We start from the raw sequence: 19,866 nt of genomic DNA, 5'->3' as shown, positions 1-19,866 counted from the left end.
TGGTGTTGTGTCTGCTGGTTAATCTGTGTCAGTAGGCAGGCCTGCAGCTTCCTTTTGGCTCTCCAGCTGGTCACTCTGAGCCTGGTCTTCTTCCATCTCTCCTTCACCAGGTCAGCTAATGGAGGCTGGGTTAAGGTCTTCTCCATCTCCGTCTGACAGGTCTGGCTGCATCTCCGAAGCTCAGTTCATCTCAGTTTTTACTCCTCGTACAGACTCGGGTACTTAGGCCACGGATGCATATTCAGCCTGGGAGCGAGTCCTCCAGACATGGACATGGACAATACTGTCTGCGAAAGCCCATCTGTGGATAAAGAGGACAGGCAACAGGATACAACATAGACCGAGTGGCTTATATCTAGCCTGGACATAGATTTTAGCCAAGAGTTAATGGTAAACAGATCTGGGACCAGGCTAGGTAATATCCTATTGAATTGACACACAGTGATAGCAACAACACAGCCGTATTGTAACACTACTCACATGTATAGGGGTTGGCTGAGGTGAAGGGTGTGTGCTCTGCTGAGGTGCTCTGGCTCTGTTGGGGACAGGATGCTGTTTGCTCCCTCTGACTGTGTGAGCCTATTGTCCTGTCTCTCTGGCCCTGTGAGGGTCCTGTACTGTGACTGTCCAGAAGAATGCCCTGAGAGTTGAGATCCACAGTAGCCAGGTTGAACAGCAGTTGGTTCTCCTCCACTGGCTCCTGTTTGACACAGATGCTCTCCATCTCGGCCTCCTCCTCTTTTACCTGGAGCTGTGGCTCGGACTGGGACTGCGAGGGTGGGAGTGCACTCCTGAGTCTGCTCTGTCAATCCTAGGTGGGGAGAGGTCCAGCTGGGCCTCAGACTGTGGTCTCTGTTAGCTGTGCACTAATGGTCAACTAAGCCTCACACAAGGAGAAGGTAAGGTAACAGGTTATCAACAACCCAAGGAACATGGTTGTACTAGTTTTCAGTTAGGCGGGCCATGAATTTACATACACGAGCAAGTACCGATAAATACCCATGCATGCACACCCAATAAATCTGAGACAAGACATACTACCTTTTCAAAGCCTCCAGATGCTCTGATGAACTGTTCATTGCAGAGACAGTTTGTCATATATTTAATCTGAGCCTGGAGAAAAGTGTTGGTCCTCAAACCTGGAGGGAAGCTATAGTCATTCCATGTCTATAGGCCTACAGTCTTTGTTTACATTTACTTTGTTACAAACATTGGAGTTAAACAAGCTTATATTTTGGGTTCTGATGGGGTACGACAGTTGAGCTAAGCTCATGGGGTATTTATAAGGTATATTCTTCACGAATCAATGGGTACATATCATTCATTTAAGTCCAAAAATGTATGTATCAACTGCAGATTGCCCCTTTAACCACAGATTATAGGCCACATCGCTAGGGAACCAGTATGGAGGCATTTAAAAAAACAAGCAACGCTTATTAAAGGGTTCAGGTTAAAATGTTTGCTTGTTGGAGACGTTTATAGTATTTTGTATTTATTAAGGTCCCCCATGAGCCAAGGCAGCAGCTATTCTTCCTGGTGTCCAGTAACATTAAGGCAGTTATACAATTGAAAATATTACATGAACATTACATTTCATAACACATTTCTCAACACATTAAAGTGTGTTCCCTCAAGCCACTACACTATTACCACATACGGTGCATTCGTGAAGTATTCAGAACCCTTCACTTTTTCCACATTTTGTTACGTTAGTCTTATTCTAAAAGGGATTAAATATTTTTTTTCTCATCAATCTACACACAGTACCCCATAATGACAAAGCATTTGTCATTTACATAAGTATTCAGAACCTTTACTCAGGACTTTGTTGAAGCACCTTTGCCAGCGATTACAGCCTTAAGTCTTCTTGTGTATGACGCTACAAGCTTGGAACACCTATATTTGGGGAGTTTCTCACATTCTTCTCTGCAGATCCTCTCAAGCTCTGTCAGGTTGGATGGGGAGTAATGCTGCACAGCTATTTTCAGGTCTCTCCAGAGGTGTTCGATCGGGTTCAAGTCCGGGCTCTGGCTGGGCCACTCAAGGACATTCAGAGACTTGTCCCGAAGCCACTCCTGCATTGATTTGGCTGTGTGCTTAGGGTCGCTGTCCTGTTGGGAGGTGAACCCTCGCCTCAGTCTGAGGTCCTCAGTGCTCTGTAGCAGATTTTCATCAAGGATCTCTCTGTACTTTGCTCCGTTCATCTTTCCCTCAATCCTGACTAGTATCCCAATCCCTGCCGCTGAATAACTGCCCCACAGCATGATGCTGACACCACCATTCTTCACCGTAGGGGTGGTATTGGCCAGATGATGAGCGGTGCCTGGTTTCCTCCAGAATTGGCGCTTGGCATTCAGGCCAAAGAGTTCAATCTTGGTTCATCAGACCAGAAAATCAGAGTCATTTGACTGAGGAGTGGCTTCTGTCTGGCCCCTCCACCATAAAGGTCTGACTGGTGGAATGCTGCAGAGATGGTTGTCCTTCTGAAAGGTACTCCCACCTCCACAGAGGATCTCTGGAGCTCTGTCAAAGTGACCATCAGGTTCTTGCTCAGTTTGCCGGGCGGCCAGCTCTAGGAAGAGTCTTGGTGGTTCCAAACTTCTTATTTTTAAGAATAATGGAGGCCACTGTGTTCTTGGGGACCTTCAAAGCTGAAGACATTTTTTGGTACCGTTCCCTAGATCTGTGCCTCGACACAATCCTGTCTCGGGGCTCTATGGACAATTCCTTCAACCTCATGCCTTGTTTTTTGCTCTGACATGCACTCTCAACTGTGGGACCTTATATAGACAGGTGTCTGCCTTTCCAAATCATGTCCAATCAATGTAATTTACCACAGGTGGACTCCAATCAAGTTGTAGAAACATCTCAGGGATGATCAATGGAAACAAGATGCACCTGAGCTCAATTTCGAGTCTCATAGCAAAGGGTCTGAATACTTATGTAAATAATCTAAAAACTTGTTTTTGCTTTGTCATTATGTGGTATTGTGTGTAGATTGATGAGTATTTTATTTATTTAATCAATTTTAGAATAAGGCTGTAACATAACAAAATTTGGAAAAGGGAAGGGGTCTGAATTCTTTCCGAATGCAGTGTATCTAAAATACAAAATCCATGTGTACGTGTGTGGAGAGTGCGTGTCTTATCATGCATGTAAGCGTGTTTCTGTGCCTGTGTTTCTCTTCACAGTTGCTGTTATTCCATAAGGTATATTTGTATCTGTTTTTTAAATCTGAAAAAAAATGTAAGAACATAGAATATGGGATTGATTTTAAGAAATGATGCTTAATTAATTTGATTAATATTATGTTGTTTCTAATCCATGAAAAATGAAAAACGAAACCCTCCGTTAGGAAAATATGGTGCTGTTAAATACTGTCAAACTTAAATAGAAACTGCTATAAATAAACAATCATACCTTCTTGACACAGTTGGCCACAGCCCAAACAATTATTTCTCAAAACGGTTACGTCACTCTCATCGGAATAAGCTTGAACAGCATTGATTAGGGCCCTTGGGAAACACTGACTGAAACATTGGTTCCTTCCTACCCTGTCACAAGCGTTAATATTGTAGCAACCTTAACCCAACACCTAGCAACCTTGTCAAGAGGTTTTGACCTCTTGGTGTGCCGGTTAATGAGTTGGCTTTAAAGTCGCTGGACCCGGGTTTGAGTCCCGGTCGGGGCTAGATTGGTGTCAAAAGTGGGATGGCGGGTGTGAGGCCATCCGAACTCATGGCTCAGACGTGTGAGGGGGCTTAGGTTAGTTGAATTGCGGGGACGTGCCTTCCCGTTCGGAGAGGGTAGTGTAGTGATCCTCGCTATATGAGCCACATTACAATTCCCACCAAGTGGGTTAATCCTATTGGCGCGATTTGTAGATTTTGCCTTTCACACGTTAGACCCAGATTCACTTCCCTGACCCGCCGTTCACTACAATATATAGCTCAGTGGTTATATAAGTTATATTTTTTTGATAAAACTATACTAAATATAATCACGTCATCAAATAACTGATTAAAACATGCTATTTTGCAATGAAGGTCTACAGTAGCCTCAACAGCACTCTGTAAGGTAGCACCATGGTGTAGCCGGAGGACAGCTAGCTTCCGTCCTCCTCTGGGTACATTGACTTCAATACAAAACCTAGGAGGCTCATTGTTCTCACCCCTTTCCTTAGACTTACACAGTAATTATGACAACTTCCGGAGGCCGTCCTCCAACCTATCAGGGCTCTTGCAGCATGAACTGACATGTTGTCCACCCCATTGTTTTTTTTCTTCAGAGAATGAATCTAGTACTGAAAGCATAAGCTACTGCTAGCTAGCACTGCAGTGTATACAATGTGGTGAGTTTTGAACAAATTGATTTCTTCCAAAATGAAGGAGATGCAAGAGAGAAATAGAGAAAGATATTGTCATTTTTGTTCACTTTCAGTTTCACTTACTTAGCTAGCAAATGCAGCTAGCTAGTTTAGCCTACTGAAACACCCTGCTCAAACAGAGGGATGTTATTTTAGCTAGATGGCTATGACTTTCCAACACAACACTGGAACTCTTCCAAGTCAAGGTAAGCTTTTGGTATTGCTAATTTATTGCCACCAGAGCCCGCTGGTGTAACTGCTTACTGACTGTACACTAACGTTACTGCATGATGAGTTACCTAATGCGTTAGTTCTATTAGCTATGCTGACTATGACGTTACTTTAGCTAATATGGTGACAACGATGTAGGCTGTGTGTAGCAGTTTGGCTTGGAAAGGTTTTTCCGCCTGGTCACACAAAGCTGATGTGTTGTGCATTGAAGTCCACAAGTGAAGGGAAGAGAAGGAATACAACGTGGCTGCTATGAAATGGATACTCTGTTCACGCATGATCAGGGGTGTACTCATTCTGCAGATTCTGTTTAAAAATATTTCTTAAACGGAAGCAAACGGAACAAAACGTGGATAAAGTTACCTGAATTTGTCCAATAGAAACTCTTGTTTGCAACTGTTGTACTAATGATTACACCCTATATCAGCTAGATGCAGGCAAGAGTGTGCAAGGCGGTCACCTTGATTACAAATTTGTCTCTAGACCTGTGTACACTTACGTTGTAAACTTTCATTCATAGGCTAGTTTGTAGCAACCTCATGATGCGTATAGGGACATTTTGAGTATCATGTTGTAGCCTAAACCTATTGCTGTTACATTGAACTGGGTGAATGGAATAGGAATGAGAGTCATCCAATATGCTGTAATAGAAATAAGGCCATGCTCATGAAAAAATGAAATTCTCCCTCATCATAAACGTCACTGACCGTCACTGGTTCCCAAGTATTCCCACACATAATAAAGAGACATGTGATCATATACAAACGTAAGCAAGGTTTGAAATTATTGTTTTAGTCAAATTATATCTGTTTGGGACTCTTGTGGTCAATTTACGGTCTACAAATTATTTGTAATTATGTTCCGGCCCCCGACCATCTGCTCAAGAAAAAAATTGGCCTGTGGCTAAGTCTAGCTGATTATCCCTGCGCTAGGGGGAGTCAAAAAAATGCAAGCTAGCTTGAGGGAGCAAGTAACAGTGGTACAACCAATATTGTAAATAATTGGGTACAACCAAAGATTATGGATATACTGACAAGATGCATGTCTCTCCACCCTAACAATGGGAGTTGTCCACAAGGTCCTTTCTTTGGGTTGGTGGATACATCTCATTATTGTAATCCTTTTTTAAATATTCAATAAGGGTTGTTGATGTCAACCTGTATTCAATGGAGAAAGTGGCTATGCTACTAGCTTTCATCCCATGACAATGCATAGCCATCTCAAGACAACTCCGATATAAAGAGTTTTTACTCAAAGTGGGATGTCACGTATCCTACTCATACTGAACAAAAAAATGAATGCAACATGCAACAATTCAAATATTTCACTAAGTTACAGATCATATATGAAATCAGTCAATTGAAATAATCTATGGGTTTCACATGACTGGGAATACAGATATGCATCTGTTGGTCACAGATACCTTAAAAGTAGGGCGTGGATCAGAAAACTACTCAGTATCTGATGTGACCACCATTTGCCTCATGCAGCTCAACACATCTCCTTTCCATAGAGTTGATCAGTGATCAGGCTGTTGATTGTGGCCTGTGGAATGTTGTCCCACTCCTCTTAAATGGCTGTGAAAAGTTGCTGGATATTGATGTGAACTGGAACACGCTGCCGTACACATCGATCCAGTTCATCAGAAACATGCTCAATGGGTGACATGTCTGGTGAGTATGCAGGCCATGGAAGAACTGGGACATTTTCAGCTTCCAGAAATTGTGTACAGATCCTTGCGACATGGGGCCTTGCATTATCATGCTGAAACATGAGGCGATAGCGGTGGATGAATGACACAACATCTCGTCATGGTATCTCTGTGCATTCAAATTGCCATCGATAAAATGCAATTGTGTTCGTTGTCCGTAGTTTATGCCTGCCCATACCATAACCCCACCGCCACCATGGGGCACTCTGTTCACAACGTTGACATCAGCACACCGCCATACACATGGTCTGCGTTTGTGAGCCCGGATGGACTACTGACAATATGCCACACCTGTCAGGTTGATGGATTATCTTGGCAAAGAAGAACAGGGATGTAAACAAATTTGTGCACATTTGAAATAAATAAGCTTTTTGTGCATATGAAAAATGTTTGGCCTCTTTTATTTCAGCTGTAAAAATAAGTAATTCATTTTTTTTTGGACCAATTTCAACACTCTCTCATTGACATCCATACAACAAATCATTGCTTGGTGGGTAAAACAACGAAAAACGCCACCTGCTGGAGGAAGATAGATTTTCCACCGAGTTGGGCCTCTCTTCCTCTCTGGTACAACCCACTGAGCAACCACTGGCCGATTCTGTTGCCAAACGTTTCTTAAACGGAAGCAAACAGAAGTAAACGAATTTGTCCAATAGAATACTCTCTTTTTAGTTACAAAACGAAATTGTTTTGACTAATGATTACACGTCAGGGAGCAAGCTGTTCAGTGCTAAGGAATGTGTAACGTTAGCGTCTTTCACATTTATCAAGAGCTGGATTTTGAAATAACCATGTCACGTTTACTAACGTTACATTGAAGAATCCTTTGATTGCCGGTGGGTATTTTTTTTAGGACATCAGCACTGCCAACTTACCTTGCTAGCTAGCAGTAACATTGGTTAACGGTACCTTATCGTGATGCTAACTAACGTTAGCCAGCCACATCGTCAATAACGTCAAAATAAACTAGCCAGCTAGTATTTACTATTAGTAATGGCAGCAAATGTACAGGTGAGCGTTTGACCATATCAAGTGCAATTGCAAAAACGTCGATGAAATAGCGAATATCTGATAGCTAACTAAGTTACTGTAGATCAGCATCACTAGCTAGCTAGTTAGCTAATTTGTTAGCTATCGCCAGACTGTCTGCCGGCTAGCTAGCTAAACGTTACAACGTATCAGCTGACGATGCCCACGGAAAATTGTTAGCAATGCTGGTATTAACATACAGTAACGTTACTGACAATCTTATAGAAATATACTGGTGCTTATGAACTAGTAGTTAGTTAAGTTAGCCAATTGCTCAGTTGAAAAATCATAATTTTCAAGAAGCAGTTTTTCTGGTTCTCCACAATAAGCTAGTTTACGTTAGCTAGCTAAGTAGGCTACTGGAGGAAATTGTACATTAATACATAAGTACTTAAATTTGTTTCTGTGGTTTATTTCTGGCAGGTGATGGTAACCCAAGACAACATGAGAGAAGAAACGGCTGATCAAGCTAACGTTATTTTCTGCCCTTGAGAGATTTGCGGGAATCCTTTTAGTAGAAGAATTTGGTCCTGGCGAACTTGAAATATGCAAGCCTAGCTACCTGGCAATAACGTTACATCTTCCAGATGGGGTGTAGTGCTGCATCTGTGTACCACAGTAATACAGTGCTACTTTGAAAATTTGGATTGATAGTTTAGGCCTACTTGTGTTGATCAGATCATTATCCAATATAACACAATTTCCACAATTTTGGGGGTTCAAACATTACTGCATTTCACACATTTCTGACTGAGGGTTAGTAAAATCAGCTTCCTGTCGAGATGTTTTCAGCTCTGAAGAAGCTAGTTGGTTCTGAACCAGGCCAGCCGAGGGACAAGAACATCCCCGCTGGTATGCAGTCCATGAATCATAGTTTACAGAGACGCTTTGCCAAAGGAGTACAGTACAACAGTAAGTTGTGTGTTTTTTTTTTATGCAGATAGCATTATATGATATAATATACAGTACCAGTCAAAAGTTTGGACACCTACTCATTCAAGGGTTTTTCTTAAATTGTACTATTTTCTACATTGTAGAATAATAGTGAAGACATCAAAACTATTAAATAATAGTAACCAAAAAAGTGTTAAACAAATCAAAATATATTTTAGATTCTAAGTAGCCACCCTTTGCCTTGATGACAGCTTTGCACATTCTTGGCCTTCTCTCAACCAGGTTCATGAGGAAGGATTTTCCATGTGTGGGAAGCACACATGCAGAGATCATCCGTTTACCTACTCTGCGTCTCACAAAGACACGGTGGTTGGAACCAAAAATCTCGAATTTGGACTCATCAGACCAAAGGACAAATTTCCACCGGTCTAATGACCATTGCTTGTGTTTCTTGGCCCAAGCAATGCTCTTCTTATTGGTGTCCTTTAGTAGTGGTTCCTTTGCAGCAATTTGACCATGAAGGCCTGATTCACACAGTCTCCTCTGAACAGTTGATGTTGAGATATGTCTGTTACTTGAACTCTGTGAAGCATTTATTTGGGCTGCAACCAGCAGTTAACTTTAATGAACTTATCCTCTGCAGCAACGGTAATTCTGGTTCTTCCTTTCCTGTGGCGGTCCTCATTAGAGCCAGTTTCATCATAGCGCTTGATGGTTTTTGATACTACACTTGAACAAACTGTCAAAGTTCTTGACATTTTCCAGATTGACTGATCTTCATTTCTTAAAGTAATGATGGACTGTCATTTCTCTTTGCTTATTTGAGCTGTTCTTGCCATAATATGGACTTGGTCTTTTACCAAATAGGGCTATCTGCTGTATACCACCTCTACATTGTCACAACACAACTGATTGGTTGAAACGCATCAAGAAGGAAAAAAATTCCACAAATTAACTTTTGAGAAGGCACCCCTGTTAATTGAAATGCATTCTAGGTGACTACCTCAAGAAGCTGGTTGAGAGAATGCCAAGCGTGTTCAAAGCTGTCATCAAGGAAAGAATCTCATATAAAATATATTTAGATTTTTTTTTTAACACTATTTTGGTTGGTACATGATTCCATATGTGTTATTTCATAGTTTTGATCTCTTCACTATTATTCTACAATGTAAAAAATGTAGTAGGTGTGTCAACCTTTGACTGGTACTGTAGGTTACTGTACATATATTAAGAGGTAGGCTAGTCATACTTTGTTTTATTTCTCACAAGTGAAAATAGTTATCCGTGGAGACAGAAATACTGGAAAGAGCACTCTATGGCATCGACTGCAAGGAAAGAAATTCACGGATGACTACGTCCCCACTCAAGAGATCCAGGCAACCAGCATCCATTGGAACTACAAAAGTAAGAGAACTGGGATTCTACACTTTACTTGCACACCGTGATCAACGTTTTTAGTCCTATTTTTTTTTTTTTTTTATTCACTCCGGGCTAAAACCTATCTCTAATCCTGCCAACAATATATACTTATGAAGTTTACTTTTCCTGCTTCTGCAACTGTAATTCACAGTTGAACATGGCACATATAAAGGTAAATAATATCCAGGTAAGCTTACTATGTTTGAGAAATAGTATTGCGTAGTTAGCTAGATCAGTAGCTTTGCATACAAGTGTTTTGTGGCATTAGTGGGGTAGTGAAAACACAATCTCTAGTGTACATCCAAACAATTTCCCTCCTCAGACCGTGTGATTAATAAAGAGGCCCATGGGTAATGATGCAATTCCACCTGTAGTACAGAAACAACTTTTTCCAGCTTGCCTATCCCAGCTATCATATGTGCGCACAGAGCCTTGGGATACATAGTAGTTTGAGCTTTAGTATGTGCGGCTTTGTCAGTTGAGGCTTGTGATGACTGTTTCTCTGTATCTCTCAGCCACTGATGACGTGGTTAAGGTGGAGGTGTGGGACGTGGTGGATAAAGGTGAGTGTGATGACTTTGTTGGGTGAATGTATGTGACTCATGAGTCAATCAGTTGATAGCTACTGTTTCTACTGCTGTATTAGTGTCCATGTATTATCCCATTGTCCATCCATACTTTTACTGTTTTTTTTCCAGAAATGTTTATACAAAAGTCTTGTTTCTGTGTAATTTTTTTCTCCTCAGAATATTAATGTTTTTCTTGCTCCTCTTTTGTACTTGCCTCAGGCCAAAAATACCCTCTCCCTGAGGGTGTAGGTGAGAGTCACTGTGTGTACTGATGTAGGATCTTAATTTGATCTCCCTGTTGCAGGAGAACTTTCCTGCAATGCAGAAACGTGTAGTGTGTTTATGGATTAAAAATGCTTCTGAAGATTGTAATTTCCACTTTGAAATTTCAAACTTGATTTTCCCTAACGAAAAATCTATCATACCCTACATAAATGTCCATCAATTATAATCCCCATAAAATTCACATTTGCTGTTGCTGCAGGATTATTTTCCTGCTGTAGCAAACTGGCTCAAATTAAGATCCTACATCTGTAGTTCCTAGAAATGAGAGTTGCTTGTGTGCATTGGGTTTGTCCCTCTTGTGAAGGTTGGTCGTTACTTAAGTTTGCAGTGTGGCTGAAATACAAAGATTGCTCATTGCTTGCAAGAAAATGACTGTTTGACTACTTTGTATACTATAACCTGGAGCTACAGTCAAAGGTTTGACTCTTTTTAAAAGAAGATAATTGAGTATGTGTTTGCCAATAACAACATAAGAGCTTTTCTGCTTCCGGCAATCCTGTATTTGTTGCACTTAGCAGACGGTAAAGCTAGAAATAAAGGGATTCGCATTTTTGTTTTAAAATAATGCCATGTGTAATCACACTGTATGTATATGGCTCATAGAAATAGAATCACTAGAACTGGAATAGCCCCTCAGACTCTATTACAGACTCATTGATTTGAATGAGGATGCCCATTCAAGGGATTTTATTTCTATGACATGGCTTTCTCGCGTTGTTATGCTTGACAGCAATAGTTCAATGTAATGTCCAGTTTTATGTTCTGAATTGCAGCTTCTTGACATTCTGCTTTCTCACAGGCCGAGGTAAAAAACGAGGGGACACTTTGAAAGTGGAGAATGAACCCCAAGAGGTGACTATCACGTTTAAGATTCCTCTATTTGGCTTATCTAACGAGTCCCACTGGGGAGCTTTTTTGTATAGTAGCTAGTAAGCGGTAAACAACGGTCACATTCACATAAGATTCATTCATTTTCAATTATCTAAATAATATTTGATTTGTTATAGTCTGACGAGGTGGCCTTGGATGCAGAGTTCCTCGACGTTTACAAGAACTGCAACGGTGTGATCATGATGTTTGACATCACCAAGCAATGGTCAGTCTGTGTTGTGCATTATAGAACAGTCCAGTACATTAGTTACAAGGTTTTACATTACATTTTTTAAATGGCAGATATTCAAGTAGAATTTAGGAGACCATAGGCCACTGGTGAAAAGTAGTTCACAACATGGGCAATAGGGGGACATTTGGGACGTAGCCATGGTTCAATTAATAAATCAATGAACTCTAATGGAACATGCATGGGGGATTAGGTCTCAGTAAGCCGGTGTGTGGCCATGAACCACTTAGCCCACAGTGGCTGGCAGGCATCTGACTCAGCTTAGCTTCAAAGTCAGAACAGCGTGAAACAGATTACCATTGTATTTACTTTGAACTTGGCCAAGTATGGGGAGACACACATATTTGTAATTCCTCACATAGGGAGAAACAATAGCTATAAATTTGTTTTATTCTTTTTTTATGTCGTTGCAGGACATTCAACTACATCCTGAGAGAGCTACCCAAAGTACCCACTCATGTTCCAGTGTGTGTCCTAGGCAACAACAGGGACATGGGTGACCACCGTGTCATCCTACCTGATGACATCCGCCAGGTTATCGCTAATCTCAATAGGTAGTTAAACTGAACTCCCTGTTTACGTCTTATTCGGGTTGCAAAGATTTTTTTCCCCCAAAAAAAACCTGGTTTTCCTGAAATCGGGAGGGAATAAGAACAAAATCCTGAATCCCCCAACCAAGATTTCTGGAACACTTGGGGAATTGGGGAATGTTGCCTACATTTTGCAACAATTACAAGTAGTCATAAGCTGTGTCTATATACTTGACTGATGGTTTCTTGCAGACCCATGGGTTCCTCCTATATTCACTACGCTGAAGCCTCTATGAAGAATGGATTTGGCTTGAAATATTTACACCGATTTTTCAACATCCCTTTCCTGCAACTGCAGGTTAGTTCTAGTTTTGACTACATTGTATTGTGAAATATATACCTATGGTCATAACCATTTTGTGAATTTCATGGAGGTCATGAAATCAGATCAGAAATGCAGCAGGCACAGACTAAGTACTACCCACTCCCTGTGAAAGGGGTTCTGAGAGTGCTTGTGAAAGGAGTATTAGTGCTCTGGTTCACGGTCAGTCATTCCAAGCCCCCTCTGTTGATCTTTACAGAGGGAGACTCTGTTACGGCAGCTCGAGACCAACCAGTTAGACATGGACGCCACTCTGGAGGAGCTCTGCGTGCAGCAGGAGACTGAGGATCAAAACTATGAAATGTAATGTGACATTTTCACTCTGTTTGTTTGGCGTGTTCAGTGATATTTTCACTTTATCAGTTTTTGGCATGTACACTGATTTTCACACTGTGTATTTGTGTTGATAGCAGTGTATTTGTGTTGTTCTTTAACACTTATAGCAAATGTTTTAATGTTTATTTCCTTGATGCAGCACCGATTTGCCAATACTAACAACACAGCACCCATTGTTTTGTAGTTTCTTGGAGAATACGGAGACCCGCAATAAAGGCTATGGTTCACCTTGTCCAGCCAACGGTCAGAGCCCTTCCTCGGGCTCCCAATCCCCCATCGTCCCTCCAAGTGGGGCCTCGACTGGCAGCTCTAGCCCTGGGACCCCTCAGCAGCCACCCATCGCTGCCCAGGTCCCTAGCCTCCAGTCTCCCTCGCCTTCTCCCTCTCCTCCACCTCCTGCCTTGCCAGCCGGGATGGTTTCCCCCACCACTGAGCCTCAGTCCCCCACTCTGACGCAGGCTCGGAGTCCTGATCATCCTGGACCGTCACCATCCCCCCCTGCCCAGGCCCCGCCTCCTCAGAAACGTGGCCTCATCTCACGTCTCTTTGGCTCCGCCCCTGCCCCAGAAGTCCCTGCAGCCATGCCAGGTAAGTCTAGTCGCTGCATCAGTGTTTGACTATTTCCATAACAAAGACACACTGCACTGACGAACGGACAGAAGCACTGAGTGGCCACGGAATGTTAGCGATCACCTGTATGGTGTGGGAATTCAACATGTAGAATCATCTGGAAATTAACCGACAATTACGGCCAATGTTCTGTTCAATGGCAATAGGATGGCCAAACATTGCTTTTAACCGTTTGTTGTCACAGTGTGTTTTGTCCAATATTGTATCCAAAAACCTTAGGAAAGGACTAAGCTATGCATGTTTAACCTGTGTGTACTAGATCAGGAAGTAGTCACAGGAAATCTTCGTGAATGATTGATTGGATTTCTGTGAAGTATTTGTAAGGACCATTGCGCTGTTTGGCACTAGAATCTCATCTGAGGGAATTAATAAAAAAAAACTGAATTAAGTAAAACGACATGCTAGAAACATCAATGTGGTAACCACCAGACTCTTTTTGACAGTTTTACAGAACAACACTTTGTATTGAGGGACGTAACATTGATCTTTTAGCCCAATGCTGGTTTTAAGCATTCTGTTTGCTCTAGATTCTCCCATAAATTGTGCTGGGTTGTTTTCATGTATTGCTGGTAAAAACATGAATTCTGAGGTGAGTTATTACTGTACCAATATCTGTGGTGTTAAATAATAAAAGGATGCATCCCTAATGGCACCCTATTCCCTATATAGGTCAAAAGTAGTGGACTAAATAGGGAATAGGATGACATTTACGCATCAAAGGCTCTTTTGATCACTGTTTTGTCTCTGTCTGCAGGGCCAGAGCCTTCCCCTGTGTGTCCTGCTAAAGTTCAGAGTGTGGATGACTTTGTGCCAGACGAGGGTCTGGATAAAAGCTTCCTAGAGGACAGCCTCCCCTCTAAAGTCAAGGTCCCCCAGCCAGCACCTGCACTGGACAGTGACAGGTAAGCAGTAGCAGAGTTCTTACTTTCACAGATGAGAATGTGTCCCTGGCCATAGAAATAAGAATAAATAGAATAGGCTTGGAACTTCTAACCTTGGCAATTTGACTGGTAAACTCATGGGTACACTCGCAACGGCTTCCTGGTATTGTGATGTAATAATTTCCATGGTAATGTAGGATGTTCATGCAAATGATGCTAACTGATATGGCTCATGCAATGGAATGTATTTTTTTGTAATGTCATTTTAGTTGATTCAACAAATCACAGCACAGATTGATTGTTACACTTCCTGCTTTTACTTCCTGCTTTGCTCCTATGGCTACACTCGCGATGGCCGCCAGGTCACACATTATGCCAACATTGACTTGAATGGGAACACCTGTTCTATTTATATGTCCCTGGATGCATCTCAAATGGCACCCTATTCCCATAGGGTTCTGGCAAAAATGTGTGCACTATATAGGGAATAGGGTGCAATTTTGGATGTAGGGCCTGTCTATATTGCCACTAGTTATTTCCTTCCCTGCTGGGGGAAAAAACCAGTACCATCTGGGAGAAGCCATCTGTGGTGAGAGTTTTCAGATGGCTCTATTTACTCAATGCTTCCTTTGAAGTAGAATGTGAAAGAGGATTTAAGAATCACCAACAATGTTGGTGATAGTTAGTCGGAGATGAGAGAACACTTGAATGCCTCTGCCATTCTGCTCTGTCTAAAATACATATATTTAAAAAGGAGAAAATCAAAACGTTAAGATGCTCTGTTGTTCCCTTGTGTGTCCCCAGTGATGGAGAGGACAGAGGGAACCCTATGGTGGCAGGTTATCAGGATGAACTAGACCCAGATGACAAAGAGCTGCCCCAGCCCAGCACCCTGGGCCTTCTCACCAGTAAAGACTTCACCATGTCCAGCGATGACGAGGAAGCACCCCCACCACGAGCAGCACCCGCTGCCACTCAGGATGACCACCTCGACCGTGAATCAGAGCTGAAAAAGTAAGCGTCAAATAAATGTCCACCATATCCGTTAATGTAGTCTCATTTCTGTTTTAGGCCCCTCTTATATCATTCATATTTGTTCATGTAGTGTAATCTATAGTAATAATCAGTGTTTGTAAGTGGTATTTTTGTTTTCCATTTTAGACTGGGCACTGAGTCCATAATGCCCCATGCCATGGAGCCTCAAGCTCCGGAGCCTCTGACTCCTGCTTCCCAGCTCCTGGAGAATACTGTCCTCTTGGAGGCAGAGCCAATCTCCCTCACCATGATCCCTGCAGTAGCCCTGGAGCAGCCAGGCCCCCAGCCAGGCCCACCCAGAGCAAAGAAGGGGGGAAGCCCTGGGGTGGAGGGTTCAGACTCTGACCCAGAGGCCCCTGTTGCTGAACAGATGCTTTCCTTCATCATGGATGATCCTGATTTTGAGTCTGAGGAGGTGGTCATCCAGAAGATAACTAAGGTAGCTATGGCAAAAGGACGTTATTTAGGGTTGTAGGCTACAATTCATCATGGTTAGATTGAGTAGTTGTCAACCTATAGAAATGACTTTCCTGGTAAAATATGTAGTGCTGCATTTGTGAAATATTTATTTTATGCATTTGGGTGTAATATACATTTTCAATAAATTATTTGATTGTTATTTTATGTTAGGATACATGGTTAAAATGTATATGTGATAGTCTGAACTTGTGGAATTTCATTATTTCCCTCTGCATCCATCCACAGGGGGTTTTCCCAGTCAGGGATGAAGTACTGTCTGATCTGGAGCTGTCAGATGATGACATCCTTCCAGCCGTGCTGATCCCTGAGCCTCTGAAGGCCACGCCAGTCCTGAAGCCCTCCTTTAAGAGCAAGAATGAGACCGACCTGTTTGGCTTGGGCTTCACTGAGGAGGCCCCCAGAGCCAAGGACAGCAGTGAGGACCTAGAAGGCAAGTCCACCTCCACAAATCTATAGAGAACAGGGTTGTATTCATTAGTGCATACTGTATTAAAATGTTTTGCAACGTAAAAAGAAAACAAGTGTCTTATTGGACAAGAGTTCAGGTAGTTCTTCCCTGTTTCAGTCCATTTTCTTCCATTTGTTATGACCCAGTACCATAGAATAGTACCGTAGCACATGACCGAGAACAGTACCAAAGTGTATCACATTATCAAACAAAATTGCATTGTATTTATTGCTCAAATTATATGAATTGCTTTTCAGAGAAGGAAAGCAAACACTCCTCAAAAGAAAAGAAGAAAAAGAAGAAGAAAAACAAAGAGGTAAGGGAGTGGATGTATTTTCAGATGGCTATTTTGTCAAGTGAAGTGGCGAGTGTTTACTGTATACAGCATAGTAGACATACATTTGAAAAAGAAAAAAATCGGATATTCTGTGAAATTATTCTGCCTTTTTTCTTAGGAGGAGGAGAAGAGCAGCAAGAAGAAGCATAAAAAGGACAAGAAAAAAGAGAAAGATGAGACGGGAACAGGAGATGACAAAGAGAAGAAAAAGAAGAAATCTCGGACCAAGAAAACCGGGGATGTGGATGACTTGGAGGATTTCTTGGCCGGAGGGGAGGGGTCAGAAAATCGAGAGGGCGGAGACTATGAAGAACTCTAAAACCCAAGTACTTCTTTTTTGGAACTTGACTCTGAAGAACTGCAGAACCCAACTTGTCATTTGAAACCTTTTGGTTCCTAGAACCAGATTCATTTATGCACAAGCAGCATCGCAAGCCATAACCATTGTCACGCTCACCCATTCCCAGGTAAAAACCTAGACTCTGTGGTGGCTGTGTGTTGCATTGATATTATTTCCCATGAGCACTACTGATGACATCACCCTCTTGACCTTTGGATGAGATGAGAAACAGGAAGGAGACTTACACCCACTGTATGATCACTACTGGCTAAGATCACTACAGGGGAGCCACTAAGGAAAGATTTTACTTTTTTATGTTCTGACCATTTAACCTAACATTTGTATTTGCGTACTGTTTTTCCTTTTAACTTTTTAAAAGATGCCAACCTAAAGTGAACCACTCCAAAAGGGCTAGGCAGGGCTAACTTGTTTTTGTCTGAATGTCCTCTATTTCCTATAAGAATTGCTTGACTGATTGGCAGTGTAGATATTACATCGTGGAGCCTATTCAAGGTAGATGGTCATATTTCACATATTGAAGATTGCCCTCTTATTTTGATCCGCTGGTTTTGTTTCTCTGACTCAGTGATGTAATGGTTGTTGGAAGTTGTGCTGCTTTAATCTAGCCTAAAGAATTGCTATCTCTGTTTATTTGATAATACACTCCCCCCACAATGGAACAGGTTCCCCAATGCACCATTTGACAGCTACATTGACCGTAGTTTTATTTTGTGTACATCCCAAATGACACCATGCACCCTTTTCCCTATATAGGGTGGTATTTTTCACTAGGGCCCATAGGGCTCTGATCAAAAGTTATATATAGGGAATAGGGTGCCATTTAGGATGCAGCCTTTGTGTCACCTTCTTTAGCGCCTCAGTACACATTTTCAGTGTGTTTTCCTTATTTGCCTTAAAAGGAAGTTGCATACAAACACTAACCATGTGTTAAGTGCTCTTACTGTAAGTCAATTGAACTGCATCCGAACTGACAGGAAGTAGCATCAGACAGATGTCTGGTGCCTTCGATAGGTGAACTGTAACTGTATTTTACTCCAACGTATCATATGTGTAGTTTGAATTAGAGCCAGTACCACAACCTCGGCAGCCCAACACACAATATATGGAAATGTTTGCTTTTATTCAGAGCTGCTGCTTGGACCTTGGATTGGAATCATGTTTGATAGTCAAGACACTCTTAACAATTCATGAATAATTGAAAAAGTAATAAACTGCTTACACAAATAAGGTAAAACAAACAATTGTTACTGCATAAATGTTCTGCATTTCCAGACTCCTATTATTTTAACTAAGCATAGCTGTCTTGTTTTGAAGTTCATTTGAAATATTTTTTGCAATGGCTGTTTTTCTTGGAGTTATTTCAAAGGCAGCCTACTAACATTGAATGTGTTTTTTTTATGGCCTGAAACATTTCGACAACAGTAGTGCTTCATTAATACTACTCATCAAAGTTATTTGCCTTCACCAATTTTTTATTACGAGGAAATACAAATGGGATTGTTTCATACATATGACCTGGTTGTAATCGTAGTATGTCACCTGGTTTGTCTGTAATACAAGGGTTCTATTGGCTACTCCAAATTTGTAGATCTCCCATGTGTTGGTGTGCTACATCAGGTTGACTAGTTGCATCACAAAAAGTAATGAGTAATTCGAATCTGTTTACCTTGCGAAGACCACCATGCTATTCTGTAATGACACCCATCAATTTAATTAAGAGGAGCATGCATTCATATGCATATCAGATAAGGAAATAAATGCAAGTGTTATTCAGGAATGATATACATTTTATTTCCACAATGTTACAAGGTATGTATTTTAACTTACAGACTTTTAGATGTTATATTTTTGTCAGTTTACAGTGCACTCTTAATGGTCTGATATCAAAATGAAATGTCAAATTTATGTTTCAAAATCTGAAACTATGCATTGATCTTGAATACTGTGTGATCTGCTTCCTTGTTTGTAGTTGTCATTGGGTCGTTCATAGCAAAATGCTAAAAGCACAGTTCCAATTGAAGCATGAGACTTATGTTGTGCAATAACAAAATAATGTATTGAAAGGAACAATTTATATATTTGTTTTCATCCCATGAAATGTTTCCATATTTTCACTGGATGTGAACCTGTGTTTGGTTTGTCTAATAAATGCAAACTTATTTCTTCATAGATGGCGTTTCATTTTTACTGCTTTGAAAATAATGAACGTTATTGCGAACAACAAAACAAATATAATCAGCACTTAGCTCTTGTTACCATCAGGGAGCAGAGTAACTTTTCTTGACATTTAGTTATTCAGATGGAAGTGAAGTGAAGTACAGTATAGGCTAAGTGTTTATTAAAATAAAAATACAATGGCTTTAGATTTGAATAAATTACAAGTTTGTAACTGTAAAAAGAAGTAATGCAAACGACCCCCCCCCCCATCCTGGGAAAAATATGATTTGTCACCCCCCAATATATCACTTTAAACATAACTATGTAATTACACTAATATTAATAATACGCAATGAAAGCGCTTGTGCTGATTATAGACACATAATAGCGCGTTTTTAAGTTTCAAAAGATTGCGACCACGCCCTTTGCCTCACAATGGTTTCATCCACTGCCCCCCACCCCTCAGCAGTGGCACATGATGCAGGTACAGTGCATGTATGGGAATCTGACAGTCTGTCGTTGGTGGCTGACCTCCAGTAAGTAGTTCAAACAAAGGATATGTTAGTGTAATAGTGTAGGTTCCGTCCCTCTCGTCGCCCCAACCTGGGCTCGAACCAGGGACCCTTGCACACATCAACACATTAGACATTTCTTTACTTCTACCA

General features: G+C 41.4%; 1 protein-coding gene across 3 annotated transcripts; it reads left to right on the top strand.

Moving 5' to 3' along the window:
• The first annotated feature begins 6,870 nt into the window (after window positions 1-6,870).
• On the top strand, window positions 6,871-19,213 carry LOC106580532 (RAB, member RAS oncogene family like 6). 3 transcript variants are annotated; one of them, XM_014161713.3, is made up of 17 exons: window positions 6,871-7,144; window positions 7,761-8,249; window positions 9,501-9,635; window positions 10,166-10,213; window positions 10,439-10,468; window positions 11,304-11,356; window positions 11,512-11,600; window positions 12,038-12,178; window positions 12,407-12,512; window positions 12,736-12,839; window positions 13,057-13,460; window positions 14,257-14,404; window positions 15,188-15,397; window positions 15,545-15,857; window positions 16,124-16,328; window positions 16,604-16,662; window positions 16,802-19,213. In XM_014161713.3, exons 2-17 carry the CDS (start codon window positions 8,120-8,122, stop codon window positions 17,000-17,002), a joined length of 2,376 nt encoding a protein of 791 aa, XP_014017188.3. In that variant the 5' UTR covers window positions 6,871-7,144; window positions 7,761-8,119; the 3' UTR covers window positions 17,003-19,213. The 3 variants fall into 3 exon arrangements, with proteins under 3 accessions (XP_014017188.3, XP_014017190.3, XP_014017189.3); XM_014161714.3 differs by lacking the exon at window positions 6,871-7,144 and adding an exon at window positions 7,179-7,319; XM_014161715.3 differs by lacking the exon at window positions 10,439-10,468.
• Window positions 19,214-19,866: the final 653 nt, after the last annotated feature.

This window comes from Salmo salar, chromosome 20, assembly GCF_965601325.2.
Source record: "Salmo salar chromosome 20, fSalSal1, whole genome shotgun sequence".
Classification (NCBI taxonomy): domain Eukaryota; kingdom Metazoa; phylum Chordata; class Actinopteri; order Salmoniformes; family Salmonidae; genus Salmo; species Salmo salar.
Note: the sequence above shows the minus strand (reverse complement) of the source record. Positions and strands in the feature narration are given on the sequence as shown.